At 34.2% G+C, this 26,254-nt stretch overlaps 3 protein-coding genes across 3 annotated transcripts; 1 reads left to right on the top strand and 2 right to left on the bottom strand.

Annotated features, from left to right (window-relative positions):
• Window positions 1-53: 53 nt before the first annotated feature.
• Window positions 54-2,718, bottom strand: LOC125224544 (mitochondrial substrate carrier family protein B-like). Its single transcript, XM_048127959.1, has 7 exons — window positions 2,325-2,718; window positions 1,957-2,133; window positions 1,712-1,861; window positions 1,230-1,331; window positions 1,032-1,102; window positions 881-948; window positions 54-680 (listed from the first exon to the last, which is right to left on the bottom strand). Exons 1-7 carry the CDS (start codon window positions 2,508-2,510, stop codon window positions 442-444), a joined length of 993 nt encoding a protein of 330 aa, XP_047983916.1. The 5' UTR covers window positions 2,511-2,718; the 3' UTR covers window positions 54-441.
• Window positions 2,719-17,217: 14,499 nt separating this feature from the next.
• On the top strand, window positions 17,218-21,024 carry LOC125224398 (BEL1-like homeodomain protein 9). Its single transcript, XM_048127794.1, has 4 exons — window positions 17,218-17,844; window positions 19,409-19,776; window positions 20,113-20,173; window positions 20,250-21,024. The coding sequence occupies exons 1-4, from the start codon at window positions 17,359-17,361 to the stop codon at window positions 20,757-20,759; spliced, it is 1,425 nt and encodes a 474-aa protein (XP_047983751.1). The 5' UTR covers window positions 17,218-17,358; the 3' UTR covers window positions 20,760-21,024.
• A 1,356-nt stretch (window positions 21,025-22,380) lies between these two features.
• LOC125218659 (DEAD-box ATP-dependent RNA helicase 48) lies at window positions 22,381-23,410 on the bottom strand. Its single transcript, XM_048120375.1, has one exon. The coding sequence runs from the start codon at window positions 23,360-23,362 to the stop codon at window positions 22,544-22,546; it is 819 nt and encodes a 272-aa protein (XP_047976332.1). The 5' UTR covers window positions 23,363-23,410; the 3' UTR covers window positions 22,381-22,543.
• Between the last annotated feature and the right edge of the window lie 2,844 nt (window positions 23,411-26,254).

Here is a 26,254-nt window from a genome sequence, read left to right as displayed (position 1 = left end):
ATCAATGAACTTCACAGGTGAAATTGAATAATACAACAATTAAAAAAACGTAATGAATTAAATCATCTCACTTGTAATAATACAAATCAACAGAGCTGGAGAGCTCAGCTCGTACAAAACTGTATCAACTTTCAAGTGTGACAACATTTGATAAAATAATCATAACAAAATCTACTGAGATGGAAGGCCTAAAAACTACAACAAATGTTCGCTAGAGTAAATCATTGATGCCAAATTCAACAATATCAATAGACTTTACACTGAGACATCACCGTCCTTGGCAGCAACATAATTTACTGCCACAAATTAGAGTTATCTACCTATATTAGTAACATTCCTTACAATTTAAATCAAAACTGGGCCTCACTGTTCCCTTAGGGCCAAGGGTTTTAGGAGGTTGACAACTGAACTGGTAAGCCATGACCAGATGCAGTGATCGAATTAACTGAAAGGCCCTTGTGCTAGAAGCTTCTTCAATGTTTCATAGGTCATGAAAACAATGCCTACACCTGGAACAACCTTGTAGTATTCAGGCATTATCCCTCTATACATTCCACGGAGGCCTTCAGAACGGATAATGTGTTTCAACGTTCCAAGTAATCCAGTTTTGTATACCCGGGCTCGACCAGCAGCACCTTCTAATTGCATTCTTCGCCTTACGAGATCCAAAGGGAATGTCGCTACAGCCAAACAAGTATATCAAGTTAGTGAATTCTTCCCTTAATTTCAGTAAGTTACCAGGTGTTGATCATGAGGGCTTGCTTGCTTATAAATCTAATGTGCAGCACTTAATGATACAGTTGAACTAGTTTTATGGACCCATTTGTATCATAGATTCATAATCAAGAAAAACAGGAAAGGTACCACAAGCAAGGCTCACCTGTTGATGACGCAATGCCAGAAAGACTACCACAAGCAAGGCTCACCAATACAGTAGAATCATCAGGCCTAGTCAAATAAAGAATTTTAAGCCCATTTATATACAAAAAAGGATTCCTACAATTGAAGTAAAATATCCAGGTTTCTTTTACCTGTGAGAGAGCCAGGAAGATCTCAAACCCTCATAAACCGAAAAGCTTATCGCTATACTGGGCCCAACTCCCTGTAGCCCAAATGATAAACTAAATAAAATAAAAATTCTCTATAGGAAGTCTGGATGCTATATGGAAAGGTACCAATAATGTTTAGGCAAAGGAAAAAAGACATATTTAAAGGCAAAGGAAAGGTACCAGTAACGTTGCTCCTAGCCCTTTGTACAGGCCAAAAAAACCTTCATCTCGGCAGATGGTACGAATTGAATGCCTAATGCCTTCATAATATATGGTATTCCTCTATAAAAAAAACAAAGTTTGCAATTAAGTAATAGTAATTCAAAAGATGAATATTACGAGAGAGAATTTGCAGCTAGCGTCATAATGCTTCCCCCAGTATCTCAAACTAGAGAAAGAGTTTTAAAGTACAAGGTATAATAATGAGAAGACGTATGTCCACTAGAAAAAGGAAACATCGGCAAACCAAGATCCTGAACAAAATTAAGTCAAACATATTTATACATATTTGAGGTTCTAGAGTGATGTTGTGCAAGCCTTCGTTATTGTGACAGTTCTTCTCTTTCTACTTCTTTTTTCCTAGTATTTCATTTTCAGTGATCCAGAGGTTATGGCTAAACATAAACAGGTCATGCTTCAATTTCAGCATTGCAATACTTTACCTGTGCCGCCAACCTCGTTCTAACAAGATCCAAAGGATATGTAGCAGACGCAGCAGTCATTCCTGCCAAGCCACCACCTACAAAATGCACAAATGCATCTGCATGGGGATGTTCTCCATTACCTTCAAGACCAGGTATTGATCTCAAAATCTGGTAGGAAAGTGAAAATACCTCCATTGTCAGCACGTGAACAAGCTTGAACCATGTTAGTAATGCAATATGCTCAATTAAATAAAATTACTCACTCTTTTGTACTGTTCATAGGAATAGAAATTGACTGAAGAATAAGGAAGACGATGGGCTATGGTAACCAAATTCCCTTTCCAGAATGCCCTAACACCTTCTTCATTAACTATGCGTAAGGCCTCACGCCATATACAAGGCTTACTCAGTATCGCAACATCTGAATGCATGCCTTGCAGCTACCATGAGATTAAAAAAGAAATTTGTAAGACGAATATAAAATTAAGCTTCAAAAACATCTTAACAAATTTGTGGACTAAAATAAAACGTCGATTTTTTCAGTAAGCTTATCTGGCTACAACTTCCCGCACCAATTTAAGCAATAAAACAGAGTGAAGACAGAGTAAGGGAAGGATAAGATGTAATTTACCTGGAACAGAATGGTGAGCCGCGCTAGAGGAGCAGTACATGTCTTACTGAAAGCTCCGGCGATGCCACCGGCGAGAAGCTGCGGAACCGTGCCAATCTGCGATATTTGCGGCTGCTGCGGCCGCGATTGCTGGTGTAGAAACTTCCTCGCCGCGGTGCCGCCATCCACTCCAACTCTAGCTTCCATCAATTCGAACCAGAAAATCAACAAAAAAATATACCTAATCAACAGCGCCACAGAAGTCCCCTAAAAATCTTTAGCGTGTCGAAGGAAAATCCAATTCGAGATTGACGGCGACGAAGAATCCAGTCAAATTCTCCATTCCTCGCGGAGATTTCTCTGATTTATGAAAATGGACTAAAACCTAGTGGAAAAGCCCTAGTTTGGGTGCCAATTTGATTCCGTGGAATATTACGTTGATCTTAAAATTTGAAAGCTAAGAGCTTTCACACCACATGACTTATGGGCCTGGGCCTCTATTTATTGTGATTGACTAAACTCTATACAATTTTAAAGCCCAGACTTTACATTGGCCTTTTAATACAAAGCCCATTTTGAATATTCTTCTACACACTTGCACCCTTTCTTCAATAAAGCGCATTTAATTTTTAATTATGACATCTTTTCTTTTTTCTTTTAGGGAAGTATTCTTCTTTTATTAACTGAAAAAGGAAAAGATACCACAGTGCTAGATATCATAAAGTTTTAATAAATTGAGTTATGATGCGCGATAGTATTTTGAAAGGGCATTTGCATTGATTCTGAAAGAATAGGGTAGACATAGGTAAACAACATTAAAGTTACTAGTAATAATGAGAGGGGCAAGTTTCTTTTAAAAACCATTATCACAAAATTCGAAAAGTTTGATTTAAAATATACAGTTTCCAATGATTGGTCGATGGGAAATAGTAGTAGTAGTAGTTGTTTTATTACTTGGTGTGGAAATTAGCAGAAGCCGATTAGCTTAGCCCCAATAGGTTCGCCTATTAATGGGAATAAACAATACTCACCGCTACTAATGATCAGCTCAATAATGGATTACACCTTAAAAGATAGTTTTGCCCTTTCTGGTTTTAGCCACCACTCTTGAATGGAGTACTATCAAATAATACTGGTACTGCTATATATAGAAGTGGATATGATTCTCGGTTCTTAAAGTTTTCATTCTAAAAAAAGTTTTCACTAAGAAACACATCATATATATAAGGTATTAATAATATGCAAAATGCATCTTTCCTATAAATTCAAAACTATGATTATGACTGTTAGATTTCAAGATTTGATGTCGATAGATGACAAATAATGTCAACAGTTGACGTTGAATTATTGTGTCGTTATTCGCCCCTCCAATCCATCCATTCAAGTCTTGCCGCATTCTTCTTAAGATCTTTGTCAATAATCAAAGTGCAAGAATGAGAATCATATCAGGGTTTGTTGACCTATTCGACCTAATCTATATCCTTCACTAACCCATAAAATGCTATCGTTTTAATGATGTGGCCCAAGCTAATATTAATAGTTGTAGGATATTTTTCGATATTGAATAATATTAGAAACTTGAAATAATAATTTTCTTTTAATTTTTATAAATGTATAATAGGTAGACGATATGAATATTTTATGATGTTTAAATATACATGTGTTTAAATTCTAAACGTCTAGGCTTAGTTGCTATATATTTTTCGGTAAATGATGATGTATGTAGGCATCGACTCACGTAAAACAAAAATTATAACTGAAATTATAATTAATTACTAGTTGGTAGGTATTTTTCGGTAAATTATTATATATGTAGGTATCGATTCATGTAACTAGAAATTATATAAACGAAAATATAATTATGGTGAATACTAGTACTTTTAAACTTTAGTACTTTTTGTTATTTTATATACTTACGTATTTCTATTTCTGTAGTACATGCAATTCGCATCCCCGATTTAAAACTTCTTGATTCGCCAATAAATTCATATCAGTCATTGATATATTAAAATCGGTTGGAATCGTAATATATATTACTTCCTTGTATCTTTTACTTTATCAATTTTAAATTAAAATTTATGTCACTCATGATTAAAATTAATTTTTATGGATAGAGGTAAATTACACACCCTCCTTCCAATTAAGTTGAATCGTATATCTGTTCGGGATGTACCAATCAACTCGAGTCATTTTATATTTTGGTAAAGAAACCAAGCATATAGTGATTCTTAATTTATTTCTTCTATTACTTTACTCTCTCTTATATTATCTCCTATTTTATTTATATTCATTTAATTATTTGTTTTTGTACACGAAAGAAATACTTAACTTAGTTGGGACAATTTATAAGAGAATATCTAGAAATGCATCACTTTAGTTAGAATGGAAGGAGTATTTAGAAAATTTAACTTATCAAGCTCCACAATAACGACACCCCCAAAATCAGTCATAATTCATTTTTCTCACGTCACGTCAGTATTTAAAATTTCAACAATAACACCTATAATATTTTTCATTTTTTTGCAAAGTTTCTGAATTAGCAAATAAATTAAAATAGCAAAATAATAGACTAAACACTATACTGGTACGAAGTGAGATACTCTCTCCGTTCCATTTTAGAAGTCTCATTTGAGTTCGGCACACATTTTAAGAAATGTAAAAGAAAGCTGATGAAAAACAATAATGGAATGTGAGTCCTACTTCTTTGTCCCACAATAAGAGTCGTACTTTTTCATTTTAGTCCGTCTCACAATAAGAATCACACTTCATTTTTACTATAAATAGTAAGTAGGTCTCATATTCCACTAACTCACTTCACTAATATTTTATTATAAAACCAATATAGAAAAATGAGTCTCATATTCCACTAACTTTTACGGCCCACTATTCTTTACATTACTTAAAACTTGTGCTCACAATAAGAGTGACTCCTATTGTGAGACGGATGGACTAGTAGTTTTTAATAAAATGTTAGTGAAAAAAGGTTAGTAGAATATGAGACCGATTACCATTAACGGAATATTCCAACCAAAACTCCTAAAGCGAGATGATATGACCACGAATGCTAGACGTCAAGAGTCTTCACTTCGGCTTGAGCCATAGATTGATTGGGGTCCAAAGATTTGAGAGAAGATATGCCAAGAATCCAATAAAGCTAGAGGAATAGCGAAGGCCCGGATTTGAGGATAAATTCTTTCCAAGAAGGGGAGGATGATACGATCATGAAAGTCGTACATCAAAGTTTTCACATACATCTGGCTTCAGTCAGCATTCTGCTTATCGAAATGACGTCCAAATGCTTTGAAAATGCCACCGTTTTCTTCCTCTTCAAAAGAGTTTTGCGTGAGTATCTTACACGCCTCAATCGGAGTTCGATGGAGGGAGTTATGGCCCATTTACGAAAGTCGCGCATTTAAGAGCGGGTGAATCCAGAGAGAACGCGCGGCGGGGCGAATTGAGCCTTGAAAATTTTTCAGTCGGGCATTTGGTCTAGTTCTGGCGAGTTGAGGCAGAAAGTTCTCTCGGGCGGGCAAAATAAGGTGTGGGAAATGCCCAGTCAAGCGTTTTGCACTATGTTGGCGATTTTCTCTATTTTAAATGCTTTTTCATGGATTTTTAACACCTACTATATACACATTTGTGAAACATTGAAAATGAGACTTTGATGAATTAAGATATCTCCTTGTGAGTTTTCCCCTTTGGAAGGGTCCAATTCTTACTTTGTAGGTTGCTTGTTTTCTTTCTTTGATTGAATCAAGTAGATGTATGCATCAATGAAATGGTGATTAGGATTAATGAAAGTTGCATAGGGTTGTCTCCGTCTTTGTAGGAGTTTTTAACACCTACTACTATATACACATTTTCTCATTTCCAATCTCACATCCATTTCATGTTTGGATCTAATTTTTTTGGGTAGATCAACATATCTTTGTGTGATTTTATGTTAGTTGATAGATCATTACTTGTGGCACAATCTTAGGTAAATTAATGGATCACAAATCACAAGATTCTTGTCACAGGACACCTAGAAATGATAAATCAGAATTACTAAAAGGGAACGAAGAGAGTATTTATAAATAAAAATTGTGCACAATATAAAATAAAAAAAATTGAAATTAGCAGCGGCAAGAACCGGTGGACGGTTAGAAACCCGCCGCTCGCGGGCTGCGCCCAAAATGAGTCGCTTAGCTGATTTTGGAAGAAAATAAATTTATATATACCCCTTTTGAATGTTGTATACGTATGTGCTGGTCTGTAAAGTGATAGGGGCCTAATCCTACAAGAAGTAGGTCAGTAGCTATGAAGGTGTAGGTGTTGAGGCCTACCTTTACTGACAGTTTCTGGGTCCCAACTTTGATGGTAAATCCAAGACAAATCCTTCGGCCCTCGTTTCATTCACCATAACAATCGGACCCACGTATAAACAAGAAAACTTTTACAACTAATAAAATAAAAATGTGCATTTTCATCCTAATAAAATAAAAAATGTGCTTTTTTATTTGCAAAAAATTGTCTACTGACTCATTATACATTAGTTTATTTACGACTAATATTATTACGAGCTATCATTACAATATTAAAATCTAAGAGATATTCGGTTTGTAAAAATTATATCTCGTAATTAAATATATAGTGTGTTGGATTTATGAAATTCAATCCTATAATTTAATTCTAGATGAATAATCATGAAAAATTAGTCATATTTAACTCTATATGACTAAAATAATCTCACAACTCAATCCTAGATTATATCTTGGTACTATTTTATCTAGAAAACCGAACACCACCTAATAATAATCAAGTCTTATTATCTATTAACACTACTTTAGCTACCATTTTCCTTTTCTATCTTATTTTACCAATTGTGCATTAATTCTTGTGTCATTTCAAATAGACATATTTTTATGAGACGGATGGAATACTAATTTCATTTATAAGAGCATGTGCAACGGTGGTCGTTGCGGCGAGATATCTTCTCCTGGCGGTAGTTTCGCTTTAGGGAGTGGCTCGCCATGGAGACCTTGGCTTCGTCCCCGACACGTGGCGCACCCTGGAGTAGGCGGTGACGCCCACTCGCCCCTCGTAAATGAACGTCGTTTTCTACCATTATTTTTTATTATTTTCTTTAAATGAAATTGGAGAATTTGAAAAAATCTCAAAAAATTCCACATTTTTCCCCAAAATACCGTTTTATTACTTTTTTCACTTATTTATTCAAAAAAAAATTTATTTTTTAACGTCTAATTCATATGTAAATCATCTATAAATATCTCATTCATTATTTATTTTTTCTTATAAAAATTACTATCTGTTAATCATTTTTCTTTTTAAAAATTTTTATTTGCATTCTTAATTGAGTTATGTCTAAAGGCAGAGGATGAGACGGTCGAAACCAAGCGACCCCCCAAACTTCCACATCTCTTTTAATGAGAATGGTGTTCGCTGCTGGAACGGCCGACCCTTCCTATATGATGCGGTCAGAACAAGTGACGCAACATCAAAGAATTGGTTCTTGATTAAGAGATAAAATAAAAATTGATTAAAAATGATGCGAGGACTATGAATATTTTAGTGATGGCTCTCCGTGGACCAAGTTTGTAAATGCCCTAAACTTCTTTATAAATAAACATATTCACCTTGATGACTTAATCCTAACTATGTATTCGTAATGTTTTATTGGAATATTCCATTTAAAATGAGTTATTCTTATGTTTAACAAAAAATAACATCCCTCCGTCCCCCAATAATTATCACTTTGATTCTGACAATGATTTTAAGAAAGGTAATGAAAAGTGGGTTGAAAAAGTTAGTGGAGTATGTATCCCAATTTATACATTAATGTTATAATAAAATGTGAGTGGAATGAATTAGTGGAATGTAAGGCCTACTTACCATTTATGGTAAAAAAGTGAAAGTTGACAATTAATAGAGAACGGACTAAAATGACAAATGTGGACAATTAATGGGGGATAGAGGGAGTGTATTATTTTCTTTTATATTATTCTATTTTCAGTTCTCTATTTTATTCTCTTTCATATTTTACTATCTCGCCACTTGACTCTTTAAATAAGTATCATTTATTAAATAATGTGCCTAAAATGAATGCATCACTTATGTTAGAATAAAAGTACTCTATTCAACCTAATTTAGATGTACACTTTCTTTTTTTATTTTTTCACAAAATATTTCAGATTTCATTTTTTTTAATTTCTCTTAGATTATTATACTCCGTAGAAAATATATTTTCTCCTTCCACTTAATTATACGCTCAGATTTTACACAATTTAAGTCCATTATTTGGTCCACAAATTTGCAATTCATGTCCATTATATACATTTATCTATTTTGGTATTTTGACATGTTTTGTGTGAAATATGCAAAATAGAGCCCTAAAAAGAGAGCTAAAGTCGAATTTTAAAGTCTGGAGCATTCAAGCCAGCCAGCAACCGCTGGCGCCCATCGCCCGCTGATCTTACAGCGGCCTGTCTCAGGAATTTTTGCTTAACAGAAGAACACTTCCCGTGACCGCTAGATTGTGCACAACAACCGCTCACTGGAGTCAAGAGAGTTCTAGAAGGCTCCGCAGCGACCGCTTGGAAAACACGGTGCATAAGTTTACCTAATTTCTCTCCAAGACTTTCCTAGATGAGATAGAAGATTTACCATATCATCATGCACGACCCCAAGGCTATAAATACACCCTCAAGCTTCATCAAAGGAACCTTTTGCTGCATAATATACTATTTGATAGTTCCTTCCATCGTTCATCATTAATTGTTTCCACAATTCAAGGAGTTTGGAGTTTGGAATCAAGAGAAGATCAAGGCTAGGAGATTCAACCTTTGATTTTATTGTCTTAGTTCTTATGTTATCTATGTTTTCTATACGGATTCAAGGAGTTTGAAGCTTGGAATCAAGAGAAAATCAAGGCTATGAGATTCAACCTTTGGGTTTAGATTATTTGTCTATGAGTAGCTAAATCTGTAGAATACTAGAGATTTGTTAATAATGACTTTGGTTTATACAGTTCCTATTTATTTAATATTCGTTTTTTCATCGCTTGCTTTATTTCTAAGTAGGGGATAATGCTTCATGTTTGCGTGGCACATTTTCGTGATGATCTAATGGCTTGCAAAGTAATCGAGAGAGATTTGCATGCTAGAAGAACTTAGTTAACACTATAATGAATTCCCCTTAAAACAGTGCTTTTAATTGTGAGTGAGAACAATTGGAGTCTTATGTGCTTTTGGGAGTTCCTAATCTAATATTGTCATCTTTAGTGCGAAACCTACTTTGTGCCGTATGGACAATATTTATGTGACTCGTTCTAGTAAAGCTTTGAACTATGCTAGGGTGTTGTAGTTGGAACTTGTATAAATCAAAACTGTGAAAGCACATTCCTGAAATTCCCTTGTCTCATCTATTTTATCTCTAAGTGTTTTTATTCACAATTGCTTATTTGCTTTCTTTTAATTATTTTATTTACTATTTTTTCAGCATTCAAACCAATCCAAATCGTGTCTCCAAATAGTAGAAGAAGCCTAGTCTTAGATAACCGGTCAGTGAGAGCATTCCCTATGTTCTATATCCCTGAGCTTACCCTTAGCTATACTGCACCTACCTTGTATACTTGCAAGTAGTTGTGGTGCTAAAAAATAGTGCATCACTTAACACATAAAATGATACTCCCTCTGCCCTAACCTAAGCGAAATGTTTCATTTTCGCACATGTTTTAAAAAAATGATAATAAACAGTCAAGAGAAATAATAATGTAGACGAGACTCTCTTCTACATTATTACAAAAAAAACAAAAAACAAACATGAGACGATTATTCATTGATGGACAAAAATGACAAATTGAGATAATGACTGACGAAGTAAGTATATATAAATCTTAATTACATAATAAAGCCTAATTAGTAACTCTGATATATCAAAATTGAAGAAATATGAAGGAAAAATAAATGTTGCTTCTATATATTATAATAGGACTCGCATAATGGAAAAATGACATATTACAATACTTTATATGCTTACCTTATATAAATATCATCCTCTTTTGATATAGGTTTAAAATTATTTGTTTTGTTTTATATACTCTCCGTTCATGAAAACAAAATTGTGAATGACAAGTGTTTTAATGTATAGTTGTTAAAGTAAGAGAGAGTGGAGGAAAAAGCAGTGGAGGACTCACATAATGAAAAAATGACATATTACAATACTTTATATGAGTACCTAATATAAATATCATCCTCTTTTGATACACATTTAAAATTATTTGTTTTGTTTTTTATACTCCCCTTGTTCACGAAAAATAAACAAGATTGTGAATGATACGGGGTTTAATGTATAATTGGTAAAGTAAGAAAGAGTGGGAAAAGATAGTGAAATGAGTGTTAATGGATCGTGATTCGTGAGGTCCACATTTAGAATGATGTGTAGGGTTAGTATTGGTTGAAAACTTTCATTTTTGAACTTAGTCAATTTTATGTAGACGGATCAAAATGGCAAAACTTATCTATTTTTCGTAGACGGAGAGAGTATTTAGTTTGAGTATAATACTTAAAAAATATTATTGACCTTTTAATTTTATTAAATTTATATAAATAAAAGCTAGATTTGTTTAATCTCTCTATAACTTCAAATAAATGCATAAATAACAAAAACGAACAAGTCGAGTTTTGATTTATGAATTTTGTAAAGTTAAAAAAATCAATAACATTTTTAACTAAATATATATAACAATACAAATAACGCTAAAAGTGCTTCAGACGAGAATGTTGCTCATATAAAGTGTCTATAAAAATAGCATAACTTGAAACACCACGAGTTTTAATGTATACTCCCTCCGTCCGCGAATAGGAGTCTCGTTTTTCCATTTTAGTCCGTCCGCGAATAAGAGTCTCGGTTCACTTTTACCATAAATGGTAATAGGGTCCCACCTTCCACTAACTCATTTCACTCACATTTCATTTAAAACTAATATATACAAGTGAGACCCCTATTCCACTAACTTTTTTCCACCCACTTTTCTTAACATTTCTTAAAACCTGTGACGCCCATGAATGGGACTCCTAATGGCGGATGGAGGGAGTAATTGGTAAAACAAAATAGAGAAAAAAATATAGTGAAAATAGTAGTGGGACCCATGTTATTAACAGTGTTTAGTCATATAAAAGTTATCTTATTTAGAATTAGTCCAACTTTAAACAAAAATGACAAAATCAATTATTTTTGTGAGACGGGAAGCAGTATACTATGACAATCTTCCTATGCAATTCTTTAAAATTCCAGATGTTTGCATTGCAAGTAAAATTTTGTAATTATGATTACATAAATCTTGCTCCTATTTGTGTTCGATGAGAGTAAACTTTATTGCGCTTATTACTAAAATCATTAAATTATTCATTGAAGACAAAATTAAAGCTTAAAATAATCTTCGGACATTCCTAGGTTTTTATTGTCGTGAAATTGTATAAGAAAATGAAACTAAAAACCAACAAATAGCCAAATAAAATTGAACAGCGATGATTACTTGAGAGAGGAAAGAGATGGGCAGAAGTGCCTGAAGTGGACAGAATGGCATGGTGACCAATCGACGCCAAATTCGGGGGGTTTTGAATTTTACAAATCATAAAAGTCATCATGTGACACAAAAATAATTTGAATTAAATTTGCTATGTCATGATAATTTATGACCTAGGAATTTGATCACATGACCGAGTCATAGGGCATGTGTCGCCTTTTCATTGGGTGTCAATTTTTAAATATTCTAATCCTTCCATCCCACAAAAAATATCACACTCGTGAAATATCCCATGATTTTATGAGGTCTTTTTTTGTGTAAATGTAGAGAAAAAATATCATATTTATATTAATGTCATAATGTGAGAGATAACATTTTCCAAAAATGGACATGTGACATCTTTTATGGGATGGAGGAAACAGTACTCTAACATTTTAGATAATTAATTAATTATCTATTCAGTAAATAATTAAATATTTACCAAATTCGTCTATATGTATACCCTTTTGCTTTAATTTAACACAATTTAAGAATTTCTAGTTCGTAGGGCCATATTTTCTATTCTTATCTTACATTACTTAAAAATGATGTTATGAATCTAAATTGCCTCAGATATTATTAAAGTTTTGCATATTTATTTGTATGTTGGATTCTGTATTTTTGTTAAAATTGCCTTTTGTTTCAACGATAACTGAAATGTTTCTTTTGGACATTAAAATTAAAAACTACTCATATTTAATGAGCTAATGATAATTTTATTAAGAAATGCATGACCAATCATAGAAAATACTGTAATTAATACACAAGGTAAGGGTAAGATCATGTCACATTTGAAATACCACTAAAATAAAAATAAAATGGCGGCTAATGTGGTTAGGATGTCACATCGCAGCGACTAAAGAGTATAAACTGAAACGATGACTTAGTGATTTAGTGGAATTAATGACTATTATTCGAATTTTAATTAAAACAGTTTATCCTATACAAAGTGTACTAGTATACCATACCAGAAAAATAAACACGGTATCAATTTGAATGAATTAGTGAGCTACTCCAACTAGGATATTTAATTGCATTTACATAATGTAGGTCCATGTTAATAAATAAGTGATGTGATATTACAATTGCGTTAGTCTCCGGCTGATCACGTGCATTGCCAATTAGTAATTCCTTAATTGCAAGCTTATCTCGAAAACAGATAAATGTTACAACAGTAACTTGTCTTTGCAAAAGAAGAAACTAATAATTAAGTTATGATTTGAGTTTCTAATGTCAAGATGCATAGTATAACCTTATTTTAGTTGTACAAAATTTGGTTGTTTATCATTACTTTTTTTGAAAACATTAATTTACTAGTACTATTATTATTTGGATTACATGTTTATAGTATCAGTATAAACTTTAGCATATGAAATTCAATCTAGTACAACCAAGTCTTGCATTAGACTGAAAAAATTAACGCGTCATACAAAATAAATCATTTATGGCTATTTTTTAAAATACTGTGTAGCCCCAAAAGAAATACTATTGTTTGTTTTGAACATGCTACCGGATGTGCAATCATGCAATTTTCTATTCCGGGGCAGAAGTAGTTGTTGATATAGAATTGTGAGTAATCTATGTACTACTCTATCAAATTATGAATTGCAAGTCTAATAAATTGAAATATGAAGAAGTCCCATCATTACCATAACAAGTGCATTGTACATTTTTCTCTGTCCAAACTCTTTTGATATGTAGTTATATGTGATGGGGCAACAAAACGTACTAATATTAATTAAGGTATCAATATCACGGTTGCATAATGACCCTCCCATATTAAGTTTTACTCCCTTGTTCAAGTTATTTGAATTATTTTCCTATATGTACTTATTTTATTTTTTCTTTTCTTTTATTATTTCTTTTTTTATTATTTATTATTTCTCCTACTTTATTTTATCTTCATTTAATTCACTAAACACAACTTTTACTACTCTCCCGTCCCATAAAATTATGTTGAAATGATACGAGAATTAATGCATAATTGGTAAAGTAAAAAAGAAGAGGAGAAAAGTAATTATAGTAGTGTTAGTGGATAGTGAGACTCACATTATTATCAGTGTTTAATTAGTTTTAATGGTGTGTCATAGTGGTATAAGTTGTAAATAAATTGATGTATATGAGATTCTCTTCTACATTATTTTCTCTATTACTTAATTTTATCTACACTTTAACTACTTATCATCATTTTTCCAAATACAGGTCCAAAAATGAAACGTTTCGCTTAGGCTAAGACGGAGGTAGTACAACAAACCATGCAACATACTTCATTAAAATACAACTGGTTGAGAATTCGAAAACGTACATAAATTATAACTTTTCGACATTATGTACATTGATTTAGAACATATTAGCAATGCAGTGAAGAACATTATTTTGTAAGTTGATATAAATATATGCAAATCATATTTTTGTGCATTTTTTTGTCGAAATTTATGCAATTAAAATTTTGTAGAATTATTATAAAATTATCATTAATTTGATACTCCGTAGTATGGAAAAGAATATTTGAATGGAGAAAATTACATAAAATTTAAATTCTAAAAGAAAATCTAAATTCTCTCTTAGAATTTCATGTCATCACTCAAGTTGATACCATCTATTATGGGGACGGAGAAAGTTCTAAAAGAAAATCTAAATTACATTATTTTCACAACTAAATTCGCCATATAAAACTTACACTACCGACGCCATTCAATGTTAAAAATGATTTATGCATTTGTGGTTTAGATGTGTTACGCAATTAACTACATACAGGCACAGCTGAGTAGACCAATAATTGGATTAGAGATAATGAGTGATAGTGAATAAAATAAGTGATTAAATTAGAGGGGCAACAAAATCAGATGGTTGAGAAGCTTTTATTTCAATCAATCATATCATTCTTTAATAAAACATCGTAAGAAGTGATACACTAAAAAAGCAACTGTTTGGCGGATAGAGTGTGGTGGTGCCCAAACTCAGCCTTATTTTTTTAACTCTGTCGTCACGTGCGCTTCCACCTTCTATATTCTTACGCTAATCTAAATCAATCATTTTACAATTAAGCTAGTATTTAATTACTCCACTTCCATACTCATAAATTCATAGTACTAGTACTTAACTTTTTTACTCAATTTCATTATTTCAAGAAGTAGAACATAGAATTGTAATACTAGGATTTACAATTGTCACATAATGTCACAATTTTTAAAATTGAAATTGTTATGACAAAATTAAATATAATGTGACAACAAAACCACGTTATTTTAGAAAAGTCAATATAGTTACTTAAAGTTGATCATATTATCAAAACATTGTTTTATTGTCATATTATATTTGATTTTATCATTGAATTTCTATTTTGACTACTGCGAGATACAATGTGAAAAAAATAAAATTTTAGTTATATTTTTATATTGTGATTTCAAAATTTATGATATTGACCAAATAAACGCAAAAATTGTCTGGAACTCTCATTACATAAAGTGCTAGTATAACTTATTTTTTTTTACAAATTTACGTGATTTTTATGGGGCGTCATATTAGAGCATTAACAACGTCAAACTCAGCACACTCTTCATGGGCCTATCTTAGGGCGTCACATGTATTCAATTCAACATTATAAATTTTTAAACGCATATATTATTACTCCAATTTTTCGCTTCATTTATCATATCTTTGCTCCTTTTTTTCTCTACGACAATTTTCAATTTTAATTCTCTATTTTATTTTTTCAAATTCTCCCAATAAGTTTGCAATTTCTCAATCACTTATATACAAAACGACTTAAGCCAAAGTACAATCATTATCATATATAAGCTTCAATGGCTTGGTAGTCGTATCTAGGTGGTCGGGTGATACTACCGAATTCATGTGGATTTCCTACTGTAATTTTTTTTTATATCAATCATATAAATTTTGTTGTTATAATTTATTGTGGCATTTCGGTTATTTGTAGACCAACTTAACTAAAATTTATAATAACAAAGAATTTAAGAATAGAAAATAGAAAATAGAAAATGTAGATAAATGGTATAGTGCCTAAAACTTTAGTGCTTAATGGTTGTGTTTAATGGCAATGACCCTGTGAATAAAGTGATGCTCATATTGAATCTTTATCTGTTTAGTGGAATCTAAGATAGTATGTTATCAATTTATGTGACATTTGACGATGTATGTAGGATTCAATACTTTAAAAATCTTGGTAATTTTTTCTCATGCAAGCCTTATATTGTCATATTACTATACAATTTTCTATGAATGTAGTACTAGTATTTATCATTTGGTCACCGTATCCGCTTCAGGATTTATATCATAAAATGGGATTAGTTACTCATAAAGTTAAATCCCTAGACATGTATTAAAATTTTAATTTTCAATACAAACACACCCTGCAAGCTCTAAGACTTTTCCTCCCATTTATTCCTCTACAGCTCTACTTCCAAATCAAATTATATACACTAGAAGGAGTATTAAAAAAGTGCTCGTGTTACAATTATTAACTCATTATTATAGGTATAGATACTCATACAATAGAAAGGAATAAAACTTGTTGCGTATCCATTACCAGTGTTCCACTTTTTACATTAAATATCTAATCAAGAATGACAATTTACAATCGATATACTAGAAGACAATCTATTTTCATCCTAGATTACATTTCCATGACAATAAAAAATAAAGTGAAATGGAGTTTATAAAAGTATGGAACAAAAATTACATAGATTAGATATAGTAGTGAAACATCTCTACGTAATAATTACGACCGCGTTTCAGTGTAAGAGAAAAAAAGGCATGGCATATGCCTACATGATTAATACTACTCCGCATCACTGTCTCAAACACAAATACACCCACACACTCTCTCTCACACATGAATAGTACTCTACTGTTGAACGTCGGAACTGTATGGATTTTGTCTGCTACTCCACGAGATAGAATAGAAAGAAAGTTATCGCGGTTGGGGGGTCTCCCTCTCCCATTTTTAATTTCCCCATTTTATTTATTTTTATTTACTCTTTTTCTATCATAAAAATAAAAATGAAACATTTTACTTCTTGAATTGTACTAAAGCGCGAATATGAGTCCTATTTTTTCACTTTAGTCTGTCCGCTAATTGGATTGTTAATTCACTTTTACCATAGAATATAATACGGTCTCACGTTCCACTAACTCATTTCACTCATATTTCATTTAAAACTAGTGGACCTATATTCCATTTACTTTTTTCCACTAATTTGTCTTAATAGCATTTCTTAAAATTAAAGAGTTTATTGGGAAAACAAAGTAAAAAAAGAGAGGAGAATCGTATATACTGAGTCGAAAGATTAATATGATGGCAGTGGCAGCCTCTCATTTCATCATCACCCCATCTCTTTCACTGTTACTCTCTTTTTCTCCCCTTTAATAATAGTAAACACTTTCTCCACCTGCATCTCTTTGTCTTTGTTATTACATATATATACAGTATAGGAAGGAAGAGAAAAGAGAGATTGTGTGTAGAGAGGAATGGCTGAAGGATTTGAAGCATATCATGTCCCACAGCAAAGCAGAAGAGATAAGCTGAGAGTGGGATGCGTAGACACCTTAATCCCTCTCTACGATCCATCTCTAATCTTCAACAACCACACCTTCAACAACCATCACATCTACGCCAACGCCGATCCCGCTATTCAAGACATCAGCCTCGTTTTCGACCATCCCCTCTCCCTCTCCCTCTCCTCGCACCTCCCTCTCGAATTGAATCCTCCGGCGCCGGTGTCGGTGCCGCTGGGGCCCTTCACCGGCTACGCCTCCGTGCTCAAGGGCTCGCGCTTCTTGAAGCCGGCGCAGCAGCTGCTCGAGGAGCTTTGCGATGTCGGGAGAGGCTTGTATGCCGACAAGCTTGGCCTAATTGATTCCGACCACCCTCCGCCATTCGACTCCTTCACTGACTCACTCAACGCCGCCGACCACAATAGGAACAAATCCACCCTACTCTCCATGCTTGATGAGGTAATACTACTCAAATTCTCACTATTTCTTTGCTCTTCATCTCCACATACTGTTTAATTCCTGTGCTGTGGTAAACATAGATACATAGATTCTTTGAATTGAAGGGCTAGTAGTACTAGATTGGTGCTAGGTGGAGTAGTAGCAAGCAAGAGGTTTTGTTTCTCAAAATTAATATTGCCACAAAAGCATATACAATAATCAATAATTAAGTTTGATTGTGTGTGGGAGAAGAGAATGGATATTTCTGTGGCTGAGATCTAGATTCTTGTATAAACAATGTGATATTTGTAGGAATAGGGAATGGTACGAGAAAAAAGTGATTTGACAACCTCAGCCTCATCCAATTTGGTTTGCTTTGCATCTTGCATTGTAAACTCATTATTTATTGTCTAAATCTAGTGTTTTAGGCTGCCAATGCCTAATACTAATGTATTTTATTACTAATCCTATTATCTTTCTTTTTTGTATTCAAGTGGAAGAATATGATTCTGTCTAATATAATGTGCCTAACTTCACAATGCTAGCTAGTCATGCTTCATAGTGAAATAAATGTAAAAAGATGCCCCCTCCGTGTTCTGCCATAAGCGACACATTCTTTTGAACACTAAATTTAAAGAAAAATGATGTTTAATATGTAGAGAGAATAAAGTAGTAGTATGGTTTAAAAAATAAGAGAAAATAGATGTATTGTTTTTTCTAAAGAGAGGGGGTACTATATAATGGAGCAAAGAAAGATTACCTCAGCATACAACCTATGTTAATCCACTTCAGCGTTTAGCCTATCGAAAATACAACATTACTCGATTAGTTAGGAAATTTGTTACTACTATATTATTGCAGTCAAGATATTTGTTACTGATGTAAGAGGTTATGATGGAACTGGTGCTAAATTCATACTCATGTTGAATGTAGTTGCAAAATTTAGTTTGTGAAAAATTTCCAGTCAAATAATTTGGAATTTGTTTTGGTATCATTGCTCCTGATCCTTTGTTGTATTGGACTAAATGCGCAATGATATTAAATAGAGTTTTATCCTCAACCAAGATATATATCCAATTAATGTGGAATCTTAGTTTTGTGCATATTTCAAGCAAATAATTACTATCAAGTAGTATCAAATTCGAGACTGTAGTGGAAAATCATGTAGGAGTATTTTTCTCTGATGGGATGGAGAAAAGTCTGGAATGTATTCCCAATTGATTGTTTCTGTTTTAAATTTTTGTCGTCTTTGATGAAACCATTTCCTATTATTGATCAATTATCAAAACTGGTAAGCATCTTGTTCTTGTCCAACCCAGCATCCCCTATATATCAAAATTAACATGTTGATGAAAATTCCAACTCTAAACTTAATGTTTATGTCATCAATTAAATGAACAAACCATTAATTATCTACTGGTCTTAATTTCTATACTTCATACTTTCTTGTTTGCATAATCTCTAATCCTATAAATATTGTGGCAGCCATTCTAATAAACTCTTTGATCCATGATGTCCAAATTCAAGTGTTACAGCTTTAATGATTTGAACTTTGCAAAATCTCTTAAATTTGTACTCCATGTAGGTTTACAAGAGGTACAAGCAATATTACCAGCAGATGCAGGCTGCTGTAGCCGCGTTCGAATCTGTTGCTGGACTGAGCGGCGCAGCCCCTTTTGCGAATCTGGCGTTGAAGGCCATGTCCAAACATTTCACAACTTTGAAGAATGCTATCACTGATCAGCTGCACTTCACATCCAAGTCTCACGGCAAGATCAACGTGGACAGAGATGAAACGCAGCATGTCGAGAATTCAAGCCGTGGTGGGTCGTATGGCCAGAAACCGTTTCATGCTGGATTTGTCGATCAACCCATCTGGCGCCCTCAACGAGGCCTCCCTGAGCGCGCTGTCACTGTCCTCCGTGCTTGGCTGTTCGAACACTTTCTCCATCCGTAAGTGTATTTTCTCTACCGTAAACTGAATACTACCCTCCGTCCCACCATAAGCGAGGTGCTTCATTTTAGTACATTTTTTGGAAAAATGATATAAAATGGTTAAAGTGAAAAGAATGTAAATAAGGGAGAGAATAATGTAGGGAAAACTCCCTACACTATTCTCTCACTTACTTTTTATTTTCTCTACTTTAACTACTCTATTTCATACATAGTATATTATTTTTTCCAAAACGGGTGCGCAAAAAGGAAGCGCTTCGCTTAAGGTGGGACGGAGGGAGTATATAGTTTCATCTCTAATTCACTACCCTTGCTGATGACGAAGCACTATTGCAGCTATCCGACTGACACGGACAAGCTAATGCTGGCGAAACAGACGGGCCTCTCGAGGAACCAGGTAAATGTCGGTTATCTTGCTTGATCATGATATTGAATAGATCATTATTACATGCTCGTGTTGCTCGACCCACCAGGTTTCGAACTGGTTTATAAACGCAAGAGTGCGGCTGTGGAAGCCGATGGTGGAGGAGATACACATGTTGGAGACACGGCAGAGCCAAAAGGGCTCACAGAGAGAAGAGGTAAGCGAGCATCTCCCCACGAGCTGCTCTATCGAGGGAGAAAACGCATCTACCTCGATCCAGAGAAGTGGAGATTTCCCTTTGAAACGCAGCCGGGAGGACCCAACCGAGGCTCCAGGTGGGCAGCAGATGAAAATGGCGTACGATAATCTGCTGCATAATCCTCAGCATCATATGGGCGTGGGATTAAGTGGCGGAGGCGGGGGTGGTGGTGTTTCGTTAACTCTGGGGCTCCATCAAAACAGCGTAGGATTGGGAGATGTGTATCCGTTGAATGCAGCGCGTCGTTTTGGGCTGGATTCGCATGGGGAGGGCTACGTGGTGAGCGGGTTCGCAACGCAAACTCGGCAGTTTGGGAGAGACATTATCGATGGACAAATCATGCATGATTTTGTTGGATGAGTAGTAGTGAGTGTATGGTTTCTCATCACTTAAGTTATTGCTCAAAGAGGCTGCTGCTTCTGCTTCATAATTTCGACCATTTCTCCTCCTCTCTATTTTTCATCTGCTATTAGTTCTATAAAAAAAATTTCTTCACTCGTTTGTATGTAAAATTCAACCAGCCACGCCTATGACTTGACGGTAACTGTATAATCCATGAAAGTAGCAGTTTTGTGGATGCTGCATGAAAATTGTTATATAGTTTAATGCGGTTTATTTATTTTAACAATTTTGGTGGGCTAGAATTTGTATTGTGTATATGCAGGGCAGGTTTATAGTACTACTTATTAAAAATCCCTTTTGTAGTATGATTTATTATGCGATGAATTTACTGCGAAAAAATGATGAATTCGTCTTAAATACCATTGAATTCATTATTGATTATCATAGATTGGAGATTAAAGACAATTCTTAGTTTATAGATTGGAAATGGTTTGAGGCAAAACTCGTGTAAGCGTGCACCTACTATCAGCGTAGATCCTTCAACAACCCTGACTCGACCCGCACCGATGATGGAAAAAAACCAAATTAAATGGAAGAGAGACTTAAAAAACCCTTCTCCTGAGGTCCATTAACATTGCTCATGTTTGGATTTGGATTTGGATTTTATCTCAATTGCTAATGTTTGGTTGATGACTTAGTTATATAAAATATTCCTTAAAAATCAACAGCATATTCTAATTTACAAGATTTGATATGACAAAGAATCACAAGACTTCAGCTGCGCCAATGCAACCATAATCGATTGAATTGGATAAAAAATGCAGCTATTAGTGATTTTTGATGCAATTTTGACTTGAGATTGTGATTTTTGTATGCAAACCAAGAAACTGAAGGATGCATTGCCACAACATGGAAGAGAGTAATGCTCCCTCGCCCGCACTAAGGGTTTGGAGGAGAAGGTGCAAGACTTGGTTGAAGCCACGAAATAAATCTTGTTTAATAGAGACGAGAGCAAGGTTGGGGTCAAGGAAGACATGCCATGGTTGTTGCTACATAGATTTTTCAAGGTTTGCAGATGGCATACAAATATGTTTTCATAGCTTTGTCATCTGTTTGGATATGAAATATAATTTCCATGATTTTGAGTGTATTCAGATGAAATGAAGCAAGAAGACAGAAACACAGTACTATATCAAAACAAGCTAAAGAATGAAAAAGTGATTGCCAACAAAACAAACACAGTATGATGATCACTTAACAAATACATATAGCTTCATGTAGCTTCTAAACTATTGAGACTAGTGCTCATATGAAAAACATACAGACACAGATAAAGATAAGTTCAAGTAACAAACTTTGAAAGTTAAGGTATAAGCAAGACTGGGATCATCTAAATTCAAGTAAATGTGCCCCTAACTTTCGTTTTCTTTTCCTGTCCCCTTAATTCTTTGTTCATCCATTTTCTGTCCCAAAAAATTAGATCCACTGATATGCATTACCAGTTGCATTCATCATGCTGATGACAAAACCATCAGTGATTATCACTATGCACAAGGTTATCACATTTGAAATAAAACCAGCCTTCTTTCACACATGGAATTGAGTAACAAGAACTGATTAAGTTGACTCATAGCCCCACTATCAAGTAATATGATCACTCGTATAAGAAACTCAATGGTCCAAACTATTCAAATATGTACTTACAATTCAACACTGGTATTTGCAGAGCATCAAAATCAATATGCACATATACTAAATGGAAGAAGACAATGGTAATCATGGATACCTGAACTCAATCATACCTACCTCAACTCTCCAACTTCAAACCCATAGCTCCCATCATTTTGCAAACTCATATCAAATTCCACATTCTGACCCTTCTTTACATCATTGCTACTCCTAAATTCTCTAGAATTATTTCCAAAACTCAATCTTTCCATGTTCCTATTTCCCTTCTTCCTTAATTTCCCCTTCATGTTCCGATTTTCGCCATCCGACCTTCTCAATCTCGGCTCCATTCCCCCTTTATTCATACCATCTTCAATAGCCCCCAAATCTTCTTCCAAACCGGAACCCCCAAATTCCTCCGACGTACCCGATTTTCGATAGGGTTGAATGCTATGAACAACCCCTTTGGGGAAAAATCGGGAAGAGGGGAAGTCATTATCGGGGCGGAACAATTCCGGGCCGTCCCTCTCAGACCACAAATCAAGGCCGCCGGGCTTCTGAAACCTATCAGCGAGGACCTTCAATTGGTCATCGGCGCTGACGGAGAACAGATTGGGCGGCTTTTCGACGGCCTCCCAGGGGCGTTCGAGCTCGGAGACGGCGGCCTTGAGCTCGGCCCGCTTCCTCATCTCGTAAATCTGGCGTTCACGGTCCAAACGGGCTTTGAGCAGCTGCTTGGCTTTCTTGGCCTGCATCCGTTTCCACTGCCACTTGGAGACGCCTCCCGGGTAGGTTCGGGGCCCGCCGCCCATCCTAATCGGCGTCGTTTTGAGGGAGAGGTGTGAGAGTTTGTTGGCGAGGCACAGTGAATGGCCCCATATGGGGGTGCCGGAGAGAGATTTTGCCGATGACAGAGGTTGCGGCATTGAGAGAGACGACGGCAAGATTGACATGCTTTGCTAATCAAATTCTCAAAATGTCCTACGGATTATGTAGTGAATTTTGGGGTTTGATTTTATTGGGATAAATTGGGTTTATTGTGCAAATTTATCCAAATATTTAAATTAAACCCCAATTTAATTAGAGTTTTAAGGAATAACCAGTGTCATTATCATGTTTAATATTGAATAATCATTTCAAATTTAAATTACATGATTTGTGGTTTTTTAAAATTCATTTCATGTGTTTTATATCCATTGATCAATCGAGCTTATTAACTAGCTCAATTTAATTAATTTCTTTTAATCAAGAGTGCTAAATATTTGATAAGCTGGTACTACAAGTGCATTTGAACAATCTAAATTTCTATACAATAAATCCTTGATATCGACATATTTAAAGGACCATATTAATTCTGACGAATCAAAATATTATTCCATAAAGTAACAATACAACTCTTCGATCACCATGCCATAATATATAGGGTGACGGATAGCCCACACATATTAACAAGTCAAAGTAGCAAATAACTAATACTGAATGCTCCATCCAAAGCGGATATCAAGCTAATGTGCAGTCGACGATTCCAACAAGTGATGTCGGAGCCGGGGTGGCTTAGGGTCGGGCCTGGATGACCCATATTCAAGTGGGGCCAGGATGACTCAAATTCGAGTCGGACCCGTAATGTCTTGATGTATCGACTGGGTGTTCCCGATGTGGTCTCGGTTTGAGGGGAGGTTTGTTGAGTTACAAACTCATCTCACATCAGATGAGTGAGGGAAGTTGAGTTAGTATATAAGTGCTATCCCTGCTTAATTAGTTTGAGACCTTTTGGAGTGTCCCAAAAACAAATACATGCGGGCTTGGCTTCACCCAAAGCAGACAATATCAAATTAATGTGCAATCGACGATCCCAACAAAAACATGCTTCGAGTATGCTATCTCCGTCTTTGAAAGTAGAAACTTTTCAAACAACACGAGTTTTATTGCATAATTAGTAAAGTAAGAGATAAGAAGAGAAACACAGATAAGGTAAGAGTCAGGACAAAAAGTAATGGAAGTAGTGTTAGTTGATTGTGGGCCCACTTCTTAAAATAGAAAGTTTAGAAATTTTCCGTTTTAAATGGACGAACCAAAATAAAAATAATTTCTATTTTCAAGAGGCAAAGATAGTATAAAAATACAGCCCAAACTCTCCCACTTATACTCTACGCAGGTACTTGATAACACCTAACATCCATCACTTCCACATAAAGATTAAACATCGGGTCGGGTAGGCTCTTTGTTAATGGACGACCTACCAGTTGTGGTCAGATGCAATCTTAGTTGCTTCAGTCTTTATATATCACCATTTGAAAAATCTTAGTTGCTTCAGTCTATATATATCGCCATTTGAAAATTGATTGAAAAAACATAAGTCCAAAGTTATTTATATCTTTTAGCATCTCACACCGATTATAAACACGGAGTAGAATTTTTTAGCATCGTGAACCGACTATAATTAGAAAGATAAGAGTATATTAATGGAGTACTACAATAAAATACTTTTGCCAAATTAGTCATGTTGTGTATTTCTCGAAGTTTTGGGCTAAGATTTGATATGAGAGTCCACGGCTTTTCGTATTAAAATAGTTTAAGAAGTTAAAATTTAATTTGAAGTTTGGTTATTTATTGATTAATTCAGTTTAACCGGTTGATTATACGTTATAACCTACAAATTATTTGCCCAAAACTGATAATTGAGATCCAACTAAAATTGAAATATTTGATTATCGGTTATTCGATTATCAATTTATTTTGAATTTGTTATCAGTTTTAATTAATCAATTTTCAATTTGGTTATCGGTGATACATCAAATTATCGATTCCGAACAGTAGTATAAAACATATATGAAGGATCCACATATGAGGAGGCGTATTAGAATATACATAAGTTTCCATAGATCAACTTAAATATCTAGTAAGTTAGTTCTCTTATCACTAATTACTTTTAAGATGAAACTTTATTAGAGTTTGATTAGCCTCTCCTATAGTTCCATCTAAGAATGGAATCATATTTAATCCGCAGTACTCCATATAACAAACTCTAATACTAGTAGACTATTTGGTTTCCTCCATCTTCTTTTTAAGTACAGTAAATAGCTGTTAATTCAATAATGAAATAAGTATATTTAATTATTATAAATTCAGATTAGAAAGTCACTATAAAATCAAAGTTGAGGTTATTTTTCAAAAAACCTTTAGATATTATTAACGGTAGCTGCACAAATGCACGGTCGAAACAGATTTTGGAGCAACTAAGACAAAAGACTAGAACTAAAAATTATTGTAATTAATAAAAATAAGATAATTACCTCAAGAGAAAAATAGAGAGAATATGATCATGAGATAGCACGATGTTTAATGGAGTACTTATAATAATGGAAAGTTATAGTCAACTTATTATAACATGTCAACTTTGGAATTTTACCTTTCAAAATTAGCGAACGGCATAATTGATCAGTGACTCTGATTATATAAAGATGCCTTAATATAATAAGCGCATCTAAAATTGACTCAATAACATTCCATTGAATTTAATGATTGATATGAAAAGGTCACTAGGACAAATTAGAGATACAATTATATGAAAAGGTCAATATGTGTCTTCCCAAAAAGCACGTAATATCATCCAAAACCAATGCATGAAACGAGCCTTATCAATAATTATGCTTTAGTAAATTGCATAGCCTTTCTAAAAAAAATCTTATTATTGCATGCACTCCATATGGACGACATGATAGAGACTTCTACTTTGAGTTACATTGAGTTCAACAGATCTTGAAATTCTTTAAAATAATCAGATTTAAGTACAGTTATTATTTGCTTAAAAAATATAAGAGTTTGAATAGGAGCATATATATGTT

This window comes from Salvia hispanica, chromosome 4 (genome assembly GCF_023119035.1).
Source record: "Salvia hispanica cultivar TCC Black 2014 chromosome 4, UniMelb_Shisp_WGS_1.0, whole genome shotgun sequence".
In the NCBI taxonomy this organism is placed as follows: domain Eukaryota; kingdom Viridiplantae; phylum Streptophyta; class Magnoliopsida; order Lamiales; family Lamiaceae; genus Salvia; species Salvia hispanica.
Note: the sequence above shows the minus strand (reverse complement) of the source record. Positions and strands in the feature narration are given on the sequence as shown.

Bases quoted from the DNA above. Each gene is read 5' to 3' on its own strand.
- LOC125224398 (XM_048127794.1), top strand. From the start codon at position 17,359: ATGGCTGAAGGATTTGAAGCATATCATGTCCCACAGCAAAGCAGAAGA. The intron at 17,845-19,408 runs GTAATACTACTC...TACTCCATGTAG, and splicing joins TACTCTCCATGCTTGATGAG to GTTTACAAGAGGTACAAGCA. The intron at 20,174-20,249 runs GTAAATGTCGGT...TCGACCCACCAG, and splicing joins CGGGCCTCTCGAGGAACCAG to GTTTCGAACTGGTTTATAAA.
- LOC125224544 (XM_048127959.1), bottom strand. From the start codon at position 2,510: ATGGAAGCTAGAGTTGGAGTGGATGGCGGCACCGCGGCGAGGAAGTTT. The intron at 1,103-1,229 runs GTACCTTTCCTT...TTTGGGCTACAG, and splicing joins GGCTAGGAGCAACGTTACTG to GGAGTTGGGCCCAGTATAGC. The intron at 949-1,031 runs GTAAAAGAAACC...TTATTTGACTAG, and splicing joins TCTTCCTGGCTCTCTCACAG to GCCTGATGATTCTACTGTAT.
- LOC125218659 (XM_048120375.1), bottom strand. From the start codon at position 23,362: ATGTCAATCTTGCCGTCGTCTCTCTCAATGCCGCAACCTCTGTCATCG.